The sequence below is a fragment of the Heteronotia binoei genome, chromosome 11 (assembly GCF_032191835.1).
Source record: "Heteronotia binoei isolate CCM8104 ecotype False Entrance Well chromosome 11, APGP_CSIRO_Hbin_v1, whole genome shotgun sequence".
Classification (NCBI taxonomy): Eukaryota; Metazoa; Chordata; class Lepidosauria; order Squamata; family Gekkonidae; genus Heteronotia; species Heteronotia binoei.
Window position 1 is genome coordinate 55,386,209 of NC_083233.1, and position 15,402 is coordinate 55,401,610.

General features: G+C 44.9%; 1 protein-coding gene across 8 annotated transcripts in view; it reads right to left on the bottom strand.

The window, feature by feature from the left end:
• CIT (citron rho-interacting serine/threonine kinase) overlaps positions 1 to 15,402 on the bottom strand; it is a 131,966-nt gene that overhangs the window by 73,288 nt on the left and 43,276 nt on the right. For all 8 annotated transcript variants that reach the window (XM_060249944.1, XM_060249947.1, XM_060249942.1 and 5 more), the window contains 5 exons: positions 15,205 to 15,384; positions 14,458 to 14,511; positions 10,717 to 10,770; positions 8,479 to 8,619; positions 8,087 to 8,212 (listed from right to left, as the gene is read on the bottom strand). In XM_060249944.1, coding sequence (XP_060105927.1) covers positions 8,087 to 8,212; positions 8,479 to 8,619; positions 10,717 to 10,770; positions 14,458 to 14,511; positions 15,205 to 15,384 — 555 coding nt within the window. The remainder of the gene's footprint in view (positions 1 to 8,086; positions 8,213 to 8,478; positions 8,620 to 10,716; positions 10,771 to 14,457; positions 14,512 to 15,204; positions 15,385 to 15,402) is intronic.

Consider the following 15,402-nt stretch of genomic DNA (forward strand, 5'->3'; position numbering starts at 1 on the left):
TTTCTGGACCATGCCTATCCCAAATATCCGCATTTGTGAGAGGAAGACCCACAGAGAGGATCTGTCCATCAGTTTGACTGGTCTGCAATAACTGTATGAATAGACCACCAGAGTCCACACCAATAGAAACTGGGCCATCTTGTGTCAGAATCTGGGAGTACAGTGACAAACTGCATCCCTGGTGCCGCAGGATCCAAGCACCATTCAGCTACAAAGGATAACAGAAAAGTGAGGTCTAAGCCACCCCTTGTGAGCATCTTGTTCAAATCAAGCCTCAACCAAATCATATGCAGAAATAATATCTCAATCTGTGTTTTTCCTACTTTTTCTTTTTAAACTAGCAGCCTTGTAGAATCTGAAATGTTCCTATGTCAATTTAGATTGCTCTGCATAACCACAGATTGTTTCAGAAACCTGGCTGTGTTATAATGGAACTTCATTTTGACAATCAGAAATTGCTATTCTCCTGATCCAGGATATGAGGATGTTCTCAGCACCAACTGAGTGAAATGAAGATAATTCCCTATGTTAGGAGGCACCACTGAAGCTGCTTTTTTGTCTGACTGACTCACTGGTTCATTAAGGAAGATGGGCCTTTCTTTTGTCTGTTGACCAGCCCACATCCCACCACTCTCTTTCAAATGTCTTAGAAATGGTTTCAAACCAACAAGGGATACAAACAAGTTCCTTCCTGAACTAATACAGTATGCCAACATTTTCATGGTGGATCTGAACTCCTACCATCTTGGATGGTTTTCCAAGATGGCGACAAGGAAGGAGCTCAGGTGCTAGAGCTCCTGAAAACCGGGTTCCTACCTGTCTGTTAACCACCCTACGTGGCGTAAGACCTGGACAGGCTGGCGCCGATTCCTGGAGAGCGGTGAGACACTGGAGGGCCTGTGGAGAGTTGGGGTGCGACAGAGCTGTTTCTATCGCTGAGCTCCCATCGCCGAGCCGAGGGTGGGGCCTGCTCCGGCCTGTTCTGAACGAGGCTGCAGCTGAGGCAGCGCGTGGACTGCGAGCCAGCTGAGGCAGCGATGCAAGCGCCCGGACCGGGAGTGGAGCCGACATCGCTGCTTGGAAGAGGCTGGAGGCCGGAGACATTTGCTGTGCGAGCGCGGCGAGGGGCAGCAGGTGCGGCGAGGGGACGGCGACACCTATTCGGTGGGTGCGACGGGAGGAGTGCCGGAGGGGCCGAGTTCTACTACGTGGGTCCTACTACGTGGCGGGGGAGCACGGGGAGGGTCTCTACCCTCTGCGAGCTCGCCAGGCTACGTGGGAAACATCGGACAAGACCCTCATCCACTGGACCCTGCACCGGGAGTCTGCGGCCCTCAACGCTACTCAGCGTACATCCTATACGGCACCCCCTTGTTGCCGGCGTCTGAGCTTGACTCTGCACCCCGCACTTTATTCCACGTTACTGCTTTAACATCCTGCCTGCAACACTCCACCCATACCCTGCTGGTGCCTCTACTTGCCTCATTAGAAGAACTTATATCGCACTCATATCGCACTTTAACAACTTCTACCTCCACTTACCCGTAATCCACTAGTTTAAAAAAAAATTGTTTACTAATTGACTCACTTTGATTAGTTTATTGTATATATTGGATTTGGACTGTTTAAAATTTTTTTGCTAATTAATTTAAGAATGGTTAATGGGGGGGGGACTATAATTAATTATGCTATTTGAGTTAAATTTTTACCAATTATATACAAGAGAAATTTAGGGCTGGAGTTTTATTGAGTTAGTTTGGAATATTGGGACCTAGTGGGACGAGGTAGTGTGAGGGTATTCCTGATAGCAGTGCTTGATTGTGGTTAAAATAGCGGTTGCTGCCTACGGGGAATGGCTGGCTCAGGGATTCCAGTGCTCCTGGGGAGGGGGAGGTATGGCGGTGGGAGCAGATGCTATAAGGGAGGAAGACTGAGACAGGACAGTGCTCGATCTTCCTCCAATCTGCGCCCATCCCAAGGGTGACAGGTAGTAGGGTCAGGCCGAATAACCCGCCTCCGTCATTGGTGTTATGCAATGCCAGGTCCATTAATAATAAGACCTCAGTCCTTCGGGAGTTTCTACTCGAACAGGACACGGACCTGGCTTGCGTGACTGAAACCTGGATTCGAGAGGGAGATACAGTAGCCCTCTCACAAACAGCTCCCCCGGGTTATTCAGTCTTCCACCAATCGCGGACTAGCGGGCGGGGGGGAGGAGTGGCATTATTTATACGGGAGGCTTACTCCTTCAGGGCGCTCCCGGCCCCAAGGATCGAGGGTATTGAATGTGCTGCCGGAGAGGGGTTGGCGATCTGGCTGGTGTACCGTATGCCTAATGCACCAGCTAGCGCCTTACCGTTCCTGCTCGAGGTGACGACAGGCTGGGCGCTGGAGCACCCAAGGTTGATAATCCTGGGTGACTTCAACGTCCATGCTGATGACCCGTCCTCCAGTCAGGCGACGGACCTAGTGTCTTCCATGGCGACGCTAGGACTCTCTCAATTTGTTGCAACCCCCACTCACCAGGCGGGGCACATGTTGGACCTGATCTTTGTGGCCGGGGTTATAGTGGGCGATATAACCGCGGAGGCGGTGCCATGGTCAGACCACCTCGCCCTCAGGGCCCGTGTAGATATGCCTCCCCAAACCTGTTTAGGCGATGAGCCTATTATGGCTCGCCTGCGGAGCCAAATGGACCCGGAACGGTTCCAAATGGCACTGCGGGATCCCTGGCCCTCTGGCGATTCTCTCAATGGCCTGGTTGAGACCTGGAATAGCCGGCTCTCTAGGGCCATAGAAGAGATCGCACCTCGACGCCCTCTACGACCTCGGATTAAGCTGGCCCCGTGGTATACCCCGGAGTTACGCCAGCTGAAACAAGGTATCAGACGGCTAGAGAGGCAATGGCGGTGTACCCGCGACGAAGCGACTAGAACATCTTATAGGAAGTTTATGAAGTCCTATGAGATGGCAATCAAGACCGCAAAGAAAACATACTTTGCGGCTAAGATTGCATCTGCAAATTTCTGCAAATTTTTGCCCGGCTCAATTATTTAGGATGATTCAGAACTTCATTACATTGCCACAGGGCAATTCAAATGTTAAGGAATTGGAGATAGGCTGTGAGGCTTTTGCGAAATTTTTTGCAGATAAGGTCCAGTCGCTCCGCCGCAACTGCCCTGCCAATTTAGATACAGTAAGTGAACTCGAGGCCCAATGCGTGTCTTCTGATTTGATCCTGGATTGCTTCGACCCACTCAGCTTGGAGGAAGTTGACAGAATTCTTGGCACTGCACGACCCACAACCTGCGATCTGGACCCATGCCCCTCCTGGCTAATTAAGGCTTGCCAGGAGGAGCTAAGATATCCTATATGGGACATCTTAAATAGATCTCTTTCAGAGGGCTTCTTTCCAACACCCCTGAAAGAGGCAGTGGTCCACCCTCTCCTGAAAAAGGCTACATCAGACCCAGCCGAATTGGCACATTACCGACCGGTCTCAAACTTGCCCTTTTTGGGCAAAATTATTGAGAGGGCTGCGGCGCTGCAGTTACAGGACTTTCTGGATGACGCTTCCACCTTAGACCCATGCCAGTCCGGCTTCCGCCCGGGCCATGGGACGGAGACAGTCTTGGTCGCCCTCATGGATGACCTCCGGCGACAACTGGATCGAGGCGGCTCAGCAGTACTGCTGCTGCTAGACCTATCGGCTGCGTTCGATATGGTCGATCATCAGCTGCTGACCCGCCGTCTCGCCGATGCGGGAATTCGGACGCTAGCCTTACAGTGGCTCTCCTCCTTCCTTGAAGGTCGGGGACAAAGGGTTGCAATTGGAGGGGAGCTGTCTCAGAGACACCCACTTCATTGTGGGGTGCCTCAGGGGGCAGTTCTCTCCCCGATGTTGTTCAACATCTATATGCGCCCCCTTGCCCAGATTGCCCAGAGGTATGGGCTCGGCTGTCATCAGTACGCTGATGACACCCAGCTCTATCTATTGATGGACGGCCGGACTGGCGATGTCCCTATAAATCTGGACCGGGCGTTACAAGCCGTGGCTGGCTGGCTCAGGCTGAGTGGGCTGAAGCTGAATCCAGCGAAGACTGAGGTCCTTTGTGTAGGCCGCGGCAGGCCAGTAGGGGAGATCTCCCTACCGGCCTTTGACGGTGTGCCACTGATTCCAGTGCACAGGGTCAGGAGCTTGGGAGTCCTACTGGAGTCTTCCTTGTCAATGGAAGCCCAGATAGCTGCCACTGCTAAATCCGCCTTTTTCCACCTTAGGAGGGCGAGGCAGTTGGCTCCCTTCTTGGAGCGTAGCGACCTGGCAACTGTGATCCACGCAACTGTCACCTCGAGGCTAGACTACTGTAACGCCCTCTACATGGGGCTGCCCTTATACCGAACGCGGAAACTGCAGTTAGTGCAGAACGCGGTGGCCAGGCTGTTAGTGGGACTACCTCGGTGGGAACACGTGCAGCCTGGGCTGCGGGAGCTGCACTGGCTGCCGGTTGTGTACTGTGTTCGTTATAAGGTGCTGGTTATTACCTTTAAAGCCCTTTATGGCCGAGGACCTGCCTACCTTAGGGACCGCCTCTCCCCATATGTTCCCCAGAGAGCTCTGAGATCTAGTTCTCAAAATCTTGCAAAACCACCCTCTTTCAGCTCGCTTTCAAGATAGAACCTGACTAAACTGACCTCTAGCCATCTAACCATCTTATATATGACTGTGATTTATAGCACCTTAATTATTAATTATTAACATATAACAGCTGTTTTATCTAATTTTATTCTAACTTATAATGGTAATTTAATTGTATTTTAATTTGTCTTATTGCATTGTATTGATTGTATTTTATAGAAATCATGGTTGTTCCATGTCTATGAGCCGCCCTGAGCCTGCCTTTGGCGAGGGAGGGCGGGATACAAAAATAAATTTACCTTACCTTACTTTACCTTACCCACTGACACACCTCCTTTACTTGAGATTCACTGATGAGATATTCTTTGTCTCAACCTATGACAAAGAAGCACTAGAAAGATTTCCCCAAGCTTTCAACAACTTTACCCCAGTATTAATTTAACTATGAATTAGTCTTCCTGGATAGCACAGCATGGATACATGAGGGACACATAAGTACCAGAAACTGACAGATTGCCAAACATATCCACATGCCTCTAGCTAACACCCCAACCACATCAAACAATCCATTGTCTATAGCCAAGCCCTACACTATAGTAGCATCTGCTCTAACCTCCTCAAACAGAGATACTCACTCAAAGGATCTACAGCAGGTATTTTTGCAACTTAAATGTCATCCTAAGATGCTAAGAAAGATGGTTGGAAAAGCCAGAATGTACCCAGGGACAACTTGTTACAAGACAAGCGCAAAGAGCACCACTGGTGGTCACATACAGCTCATAACTCAAACCAGTTCAATGTATTATTAACAACCTACAACCCATGCTGGATAGTGACACTTCCCTCACACAGGCACTCGGGGGGGGGGGGGGACTGACCTTTTCTTGCTTACAGTCAGTCTGCTAACCTAAACAACTTCTCACTTCCAATGATAACAGTAACATGGATTCTGGTACTTGCAACAAACCAAGATGCCAACTTTGCTCTCATATAGGTCCTAGCAACACCATCACTGGATCCAGCAACATCAACCATGACACCTCAGGTTCATACTCCAGTTTATCCTCTAATGTGATTTATACCATCATATGTCAGCAATGCCCTTCTACTCTCTACACTGGATAAACAGGCCAGTCCCTAAAACAAATAATAAATGGACAACAACTAAGAATAAATGGACATAAGTCTGACAATAAGAAACCAAAACATTCAAGTGGGGGATATTTTAATGTTCCAGGACATTCAGTTGCTGACCTATGAGTAGCGGTTCTCTTACAAAGGAATTTCAAAGAGAGATTACAAAGGGATACTGCTGAATAGCAGCTGATAATGAAGCTCAAGACAATGCATCCTCCTGAACTGAACTGAGACCTAGGTTTCCTGTCTTATTACCAATGCCAATTTCTCCATGCCTCTGTATATCACACCTAATCCAATCACACCCGCTATTGTCATTCACCTGTTATTGCCATTCGGCATTTGAAATCGCTCCAATCTCCAAGATATAAAGACAGATGGACTCCCATTCTAGCTGTATCTGAAGAAGTGAGCAGTGACTCACGAAAGCTCATACCCCACCACAAATTTTTTTAGTCTTTAAGGTGCTACTGGACTCTTGCTCTTTTCTACTGCTACAGAGAGACTAACATGGCTACCCATCTTGACAGAATCTTACCAAATCACATGGGTTAGGAAGTAGTATCCAACCCCAGCTTATTGATGCAAGAAAAGCAAATCAGAAAAACTGCACCTGTTCAGCCTAGGCCAGTTACAGGTCAGGGAGGGAAGGCAGCATGGTATAGCCCAATCCTGTCAGATCTTAGACGCTAAGTAAGGTCAGTACTTGGAGGGGAGACCACCAAGGAAGACTCTGCAGGGAAAGGCAATTACAAACCACCTCTGCTGCTCACGTGCCTTGAATGCCCCTTAAAGTAGCAACTACGCTATAGTAAAGTAGATTCTATTCCTTTCTAGTCTCAACTCCATAGTCAACCTTAGCAGATGATGTTGACAAACGTTTAGTAGAATGAATATACTAACACAATGGTACGCATTCTACACTTCATGAAGAGTCACATTTGCTTTCATTCCTGACACCTTAGGGAGGCTTGCAGCTTATCCATTCCTCTGACAGCAGATGTTTTAATATGGGAACCCCTGCCAGCCAAAAGACCCACCAGTCTTGCCCACTTTTCTGAAACATGCGGTACGTAGCACACAGGACAACAGTACTCAGAAACGCCACAGGTGGTGAGCCATGTGTGGTTCTCAAGCCACTGAGTACCACAATCCCACTATCCTAACAGAAACAAACAAGATTTCCATGTAGAGGTGCCTGTTCATATCCTAGTGTCTTCAGATATGCTTGTTCTCCCAAGGTCAAGAAACAGGTGCTCATTCCTCCTCTGCTTTGCTACAAAATAAATTACTGTAAAGCCAAGAGAGTATTTACATCTGTATTGCAGAAAAGATGCACAGAAAACTGATCTCTAACAAATATCTTTGGAGAAGAGTTAAGATGACTAATTGTGTCCTTCTCCAACACAGAAAATGCAGCAGACTTTGGAACACAGACACGATTGCCAAGACTTCCCAAGCTGGGCTCTGCAGATTTTATTGTCAGAAAACTCAAACACATGATGGGTAAGGAGTTTACGAAACATGCTTTGTTTGATTTGCAAAGCTTCTGTTGAAGCAACTGGAATTTTAATCTCCCTAGCATGGCAAGCAGTAGCACAATAACACATTTGCATGATGTAGCAGGAAGAGTTCCCACCAACGCCATTCTAAACTGTAGAGGAATCCTGCCCTGGCCTAGTTTTCTAATTACAAGGAACTTCTTTTATATGAAGAATGATTCCGTCATGTGAACACCAACCTGCGGTTTGAAGTGGTATATCCAAGACACAGGTTGGGCACTTTGGTGAGGCCTGACTAAATTGCAAGTGGTAAAAATAAACTGGGGTTTGTATAGTTACAACAATACAGATCTCTGATCATGTGTAAGCCAGTGGGAATAAAAAGTGAGGGTGGCCTCTGGTGCTTCTTTGGCAGCACCAGCTGCGAGTTACTCATACAAGAACATCCAAAGCCTGAATACTAATACAGCCTTTCATGCATACGAGATTTGCTGCCAGCTGCAACTGAGAAGGAAGGGGACTGGACACTTCCTTTCTCCATGGTAGGAACTGAGTCATCTACAATGAACAAAGACATTAAAAAATTGGATGGTCAAGCCCCAAAATCCAAGTACGCAGGTACCGGTACGAAGTACCTCTGGCAGTTTTCACCTTCTCCCAGTAGTAAACACTTAGCTTCTGAAGTAATTTCAGACGAATGGTTTTTGTATTTAACACTTCCCACCATGTCTTATGGAGTCAATGCCTGCTCCCACCACCGCACTCCAATCTTGGAGCCTACAATTTATTTATTTTTTGGATCACTACCCACCAGAATTTTATCTGCCATCTGCTGGATCTGTTGAGATTTAGTCTGGATATCTTCCTTCAGTCGGTTCTCTCTGCGTTCCACAGTCTCTAAACGCTTCACTTGGTTCTCCAGAGAATGGCGCCTTTCCTGCCCAACAACCAGGAAAGTATAATTGAGGCTAACCAGGTCAGGATGTTCACATAAATAGTAGTCACAGTTCAGGCACTTCAAAAATCCTTCCCAGATTACACAACTCTTCTGAATTCTGATAAAGTTTCTGAATACAGGCTTCTAAAGAAAAACCTTTGTAGTAAACCATAAAAAGCAATCAACAGGGTGCCCTTTTAAAAGGATTATTTTAATTAATACAAGTTAGGTTATTCAATTCTCCTTAAAGTTAACATTGTGCAAACCTCGGCTTCAAGCAATTTCTTTTTCATGCTTTCATTAGAGTCTTCTCGATTCTGCAGTTTCTCCAGCTCCTTCTCTGCTCTCTCTTTTGCTTGGCGTATATTCTGAAGGAGCTCAGTAGCCTCTGAGCTGGCTTTCATAGCCTTAAATAAAGAACAAAGTAATGATCAATGCCATCATGCATGTTTAAGATGTTAATAAGCTATGATATTCAGCAAGTCATAGCAAACATTCCACAGGAAATGAGAAATATCCATCTTAGGCTGCAATCATTCACACCAAACAATGCACTTTCAATGCACTTTCCAACTGGATTCTGCCAGTTCACACAGTAAAAACCAGTTGGAAAGTGCATTGAAAGTGCATTATTGTGTGTGATCTCAGCCTCTGAGAGATCACATAAACTTCCAACTGGACATGAAGCAATCAGCCCTCAGTGGACAGAAATTAGCCTCTTCGCTTTTTTTTTTGCTGATTAATGTGAGAAGTGCAGTTACTCCTTTTCTCCCAGATTAATGATCTCCTGTCCTTCAATCCTTCCAGACTTTATTACTAATACACTGCTCAGCATATCCACAGGAGGCAAAGGACTATCAGGACAAAGGGTTACTCACTGGTAAGTAATTAAGACCAAAGTATTGTAACTAGGCAAAATGGTCTTTTTGCCATTTCTGAGATTGTATTTTCCAGTTCTGCAGACATATTTTTCATGTGATGACACTGCATTATTACGCGTGTATAACAGGAAGCAACAGCAGCCATTCATAGTTTCACCTCTATTAGTTGTAGGAGAAGGTGCAAAACAAAGTACACATTTTGTTTGCTTGCTTATTTGGCTAGTTGACAGCTTTATTTACTTAAGGCTTCTTTTGTAGCAGGAACTCCTTTGCATATTAGGCCACATACCCCTGATGTAGTCAGTCCTCCTGGAGCTTTCAGTAGGCCCTGTACATAGAGCTCTGTAAGCTCTTGGAGGATTGGCTACATCAGAGGTGTGTGGCCTAATATGCAAAGGAGTTCCTGTTACAAAAAAAGCCCTGATTTACTGTATGATGTTTTTATTGCTGATTTTATTTAATTTTTTCAGCGTTGTATTGTATTATGTATTTGTAAACTACCTTGATCCTGGGAATGACCAAACCCAAAGTATTCCAGAGCAATTAATAGCCAAACTACAGTTTTACTTTCCAGTTAGCAAGATGTGATTCTCTATTTCCAAAGGAGATGAGTACTGAGATCCTTTTTGAATCTCGGCTTCCATGCTTATATGGAAAGTCTAGCCCTTAAGAACAATATTTTGGCTTCTAGAACAGCTTACACTGATATATGTGGAGAAAAACACAGTCCAGAGCCTCAATCTGCTTGCAGGTGAAACTTATTATAGCTTACTTCGACAGCATGCTCTACAGTTGTCTGCACCCGACCTTACCCATTGGCCCGTCTGCCCTCTCCTGTCTGCCCTACACCTGGAGAGTGCATTCCCTTAAAGGGGCTGTCTCCGTTTCTATCTTCACAATATACATAATAAATGTTACTACAAAGACGCTCACAGAGGTTATCTGCAAGATTAGTATTCAGGTAAGATGCCAAGTTCCCCCTGCTTGAATCCCAACATACCTCCTATCACAATGGCACTCTGCAAGTTTCATGAAGTCCAAATTTAGTATCATATTACTGCTAAACCCAGACCAAGGTTGTTGATGTTTAGGGGATGGAACTAAGCAGTTTCACAATAGAGTTCTAGAATAAACACATGCCATTACCCACAAGTTATAATTTGGCACCCACCCCATTCATGAAAACTACATCCAAATTAAGCTGCCGCAATCTGTTGCTGCCTCAAGGTTCGATATATTTTTGCAATGCACAACCCGCAGTTCTGAAAAGCCCACACCTGTGCAGCATGCCTGATCTGGTCTTTTAAATTAAATTTCTATTGAATATTCCAATTCTGGCTCTGCTTCATTTTTAAAAATAAACACAGATGACATGTTGTGAAGAGGAGAAAGCACTGAGATCATCACGATTTCAGATTCCAGCCCCTCATCCTTCTCTCTTTCCTATCCACAGTACTATGACTAATTCTGTTTTGGAACATGAAACACTGTTCCTCCCTCCTCTGCATTACGACTTGCAAGAAAGCCTAAGATGGAGATGTATTTATGAAATTTATACATCTCTAACATTTAACCCCAAAACAGAACAATGAATGTTTATAATCATTCATAACTAAACGTTACCTTTGTCAGCTTCTCCTGTAGCTCTTGGATTTTGACCTGCTGTTCTGCATTGATCTACAACAAGAATTAACGGAAGAAATAAAAAATGGGAATTATGAGGCAGATTTCCCAGTGAAGGTTTCCTCCTTCATTTCTATGTCAACCTAATGATTAAGCAGCTCTCCATTCTTTCACACTATCTCCTAACCAGCACTTCCTAAACCTCTTTGTTTTCTTAGAAGAAGTGAGTTCAGATGATTCTAGCTATGCCAGCAAAGTATATTACATTTCTTTTTACTGTAAAAAGGATGTTGGATATCTAGCAAGACATTAGGAAATATAGAGCATTCATTATTTTTCTGTCAATAAAACACTGGATGATATGATATAGGGCCCCAAGCTCATTTGCTTAGTGTCCTCCAAGCAGTGATCTCAGTTGCTATTTAAATCCATGTTTACGATGATACGATGGATTTGATGGGCCGGCCCTTGGAGGTGGTAGAGGAAGGCCAGGAGGTGTGAGTAGTGAAAGAATGGGGTCTCCAGCAAACTCAGGAAAGTGCTTTTGTATTTCTGTGCTCTTCTCTTTTGTATCTCCAACTATGGTCACTAGTTTCCTTTGCCTTCTCCCCCTCCACTTTCCAGCCCCCATAAACTCCTCCCATAATTTTTCCAAGCATTCCTTCTTTTAGCATTCTTCCTTAGGCTCTTGTCTTTGACCTGCACTTCTGTAGGATCTGAGCAACCCAGTCCATAGCAGACAGAAATCTGTATGGCTACTCCATCCTTCAACACAGTAGGGCAGCTCAACATCTTCACTATCAGCAAGATACCTTAGTACTTTGCCATACTTGACTAGTGGCCTATGACTGCAACTGCAGTGGATCCATATACCACATCCCTATTTTAGAAACTGCAGTTCAGTATGTTACTTCATGTACTTGTACATGTCAATCCCTGCAGTAAGGAAGGGAACAAACCAAAGTATGAACTGAATTTTGTGGTGAACCAGGCAAGTTCATTGAATTGCGAACTGCGATTCAGACAATCATCACGTTGTTCGCAAACCACTCCCAAACTAGCCTGGTTTTTTGGTTCATTCAGTTCGGGTTCATTTGCCAGACATGCTGGCATTCAAGGCAATGGTAGGCCCAGTGAGCTGCCTTCTGAGTTTACTCGCAAGAACTGAGGCGGCTTCCATGGGGAATGGGGGTTTAACACAGAGGAAGAAAGCTAGCAACAAGGAAAGGAGGTACAATAGATTTGACAGGCCAATCCTTGGAGGTGGTAGAGGAAGGCCAGGAGGTATGAGCAGTAAAAGAACAGGGTCTCCAGCACCCTGGGAAAATGCTCTTGCAGGGGGGAGAAGGCGAAAAGGGGAGGCATGCTTATGGAGGCAGCAAGGGGGGGGGGCGGTCAGGAAGCAGGCCCCTGGATATTGGAGAGTGCGCTCAGAAGCATCTTTTGAATACTCAGTCACAAACCTAATGGACCATGAACTGGTTCAGCAAACTGAAAAGTCTGTGGAGGTTCACAAACCATGATTCGTGTTTTTTTTACGAACCCCTCTTTTCCTAGTATGTGCCCATCCCTACTCTGCAGACCTAAATCAATTCAGAAAGTGACTTTTATCATCATAAGAGTATAGCCTTACCATGGCATTCTTTTTAAAGTTATACTTCATTTGCGCATCAGTGAGTACTGTCCTTTATATGAGTCAACTCTATTGTCTTACTGCATGGAGGGGGAGGGAGAACCCAAGGGACAATGTATGAGGTATCTAAGAGATGCTTCAATTCCCGCCCCCCTCCCGGCAGTAGTTGGATACTTGCATCTCTTCTGGATGCACAAATAGCATTGATAGCGTGGAGAACCATTTCATAGGTCAGCTGTGGACTATTCTAGGGAAAAGGAGGATCTCACTACAATTCTCCATGCCTCGTAAGCATGGCACGAGTTTTTAATGTGTGTATGTGTATTCATAAAGTAGATAATTAATCTGGTCTACATTATGACATGAGGAATTGTAGTAGTGAGGAGGAGGGGACAAAACTCATGCCACACAGGCCAGAACAGACAGAAGACTCTTCCTGCCAAAACTGCACTTTGCTGCTTGTTCACTGTAAGGCCTATAGACATAGAGAAGGCCCAAAAGTACATCCAAACACCAATCAGTTTCACTTTCCTGTTAACTTGCTCCTAGGGACAGGTTCTTGCTCTTATATTGTCAGGACTCCTGGCACCTATAAAAGCTGAATGACTAGAAGCTTAACAAGACAGCCTCTGCATACTTGGAAATAGCTACAGCTATTCTATTTATGCTTGTCATGAAGCTCTTAAAGGCACAAGGAATCCTGCCAAAAAATAAGGCATCAACCCTACAAAACCAAATTCTGCACTTAATGGCACATCCTCTTCCCCCTGCTTAAGCTGGAAAGTAACCTGTGATTGTTCTAAACCACAGAGATGTCAAATTAGGCCCATCCCCCACAGGGTTTCTATAAGGCACACAAGCAAATGGCTATGAACTGCTTCCTTCTCCCTCTTCTTCCTTTGGTTGCCATTTTTGTATTTCTTCGGTGTGATGCAGCCGAGCAAAGCAGCCTTTGGCTCTTTCCTTCTCCTCCCCTTCCTCTCCTCCAAGGGAGGAGGAGCCTCAGCCAGTGGAGGAGCTTGGTTCTGCAGCTCTGCTGTCTGATTGAGAGCCTGGCACAGCTAGAGCTCTAGCAATCAAAGCTAGAGCTGTGCCAGGCTCTTTCAATTGCACAGCAGAGCTACAGAGCCAAGCTCCTCCACTGGCTGAGGCTCCTCCTCCCTTGGAGAAGGGGGGAGGGGGGAAAGCGAGGAGAGGGTGCTTTGCTTGGCTGCCTCAGTCATAGGGGAGAAATGCAAAAAGCACCTTTAAGACCAGCACATTTTTATTCAAGGTAAGAGCTTTTTTTCTTGCTATCCTGTTTGTGTTTGTTTTATAAAGCTCATTTTGCCAGGGCTCTCCTATTTGCAACTGGATTCCCTCCACCCTCATGATCTACTCTTTCTCAGCAGGAAAACAATGTGAACTATTTAGATGATAAGTAACAACAAGTTTATTCTTTCTTTTTCTTCTTGGGTCCACTGGACCACAAAAAATTGAGGAATCCCAAATATTTACTGAATTCAAATACCATACCCCTATTGAGATTCAGGGATATCGGGAAAGACCAATATTTTTCAGGTTCAATATACCCCAACCTGAAAAATACTGGGGGGGGGGGGTTGTACACCCCTACTTTCTACCCATGCCCTTCCCTCAGATTCCCATTTCTCTATACATGCCTCTTTCTTACCCACTTGGCCTCTAGATTCTCTACTCAGCATGCCCAATGTATGATATCTTCCCTTAAGCTTTTTATTCCTCAATCTGCCTAATTAGACTACACAGCTTCTCCTGTCCCCAAACTTGTTTGAGGATTTTCCTGTCAACTTGTGAGTATGCAGCACTTCTACTCACAATGTCTGAAATGTCGTAAAGGTTCTAAGACTGGCACTTATTTGTAGGAAATAAAATGTTTGTGATTATTTCATGCATCAGCTCAGCCAATAGAAGCCAGAAATGTTGTTACTACTGCAGTGAACGACTGCCTAGATTTTCTCCAGATACCTTAAATTCACAAGTTGCAATAAGTACCACATAGGTTGCCTCTGCTTTAGAGTCAAAATTAGCGACTAACTGGTCATGCTGTGGTTTTCTGCAGAAAGCGAATGATATACAGAAAATAGTACCTTCTCCAGTTTGGAATACAGCTCTCCTACTTCAGTTTTGCCTTGATCTTTGACCTTTAATACAAAGATTGAACAAAGCATACAATTCAGCAATAGGACTCGAGCATTGCAGTCTCCTAGGTTAAAAGACGTCCCAATCTGTGTTTTCCAAATAAGTATTAAAGGAACCATTTTCTATAGGTCATGAAGTGCTTTTTAAATTAGTGGCATTCAAAACCAATTAACAGGTTCAAAAAAATTGCTACATTTACAAACCATCTATAAAGCTTGTCAGTACATCCATATTAGTTGAACTTATTAACAGAGGAAGAGGTGAAATTGACAAGAGTGGTTAGAATGGATTGGTTCCCTCTGTAAAGCACAAGAACATCTGGCATAACGGCATATGTTCTAATTAACTTATGTAGTGTTAGGAGAAAGACATTTGTCTTTTTCCCCATAATAAGCAGGCCAAGAAATCTGTCTGGGCACAAAAGGGAAATGTAGAATATTTTCCTAGAATAGAACTGAATTGCTCTGCCAGATTCAGCTCTCACTTAAGAAATTCTACCACACAAATATAGTTTCTATCTCATTCTGATCCATTCTTTCATTAATTACTGGAGGAGGGGGAGTAAATCCCACCAAAGCCTACTCTTTGCAACAAGGGCTCATGCAAAATAAATGTATACATCTGTCTGATTTGAATACACTGCAAAAGTGGAGTTGCCAAAATGAATTTCAAAACAGAGACTTCTAGACCCTGACCTTAACTACTTTCTGGAGCCTGTTGTGGCATTCTGTGGCTTTACGTTTGAAATCTTCAGCAGCCAATCGAGACTCTCTCAACTCAGATTCATAAAGATCACTCCGTCTGCGAGCTGAAATAAGATCCTCTTCTAACTGATTCATCATCAACCTCATCTCTTCTACCTGGGCTTGATATTCCTGTAGAAAGAAAGGGTA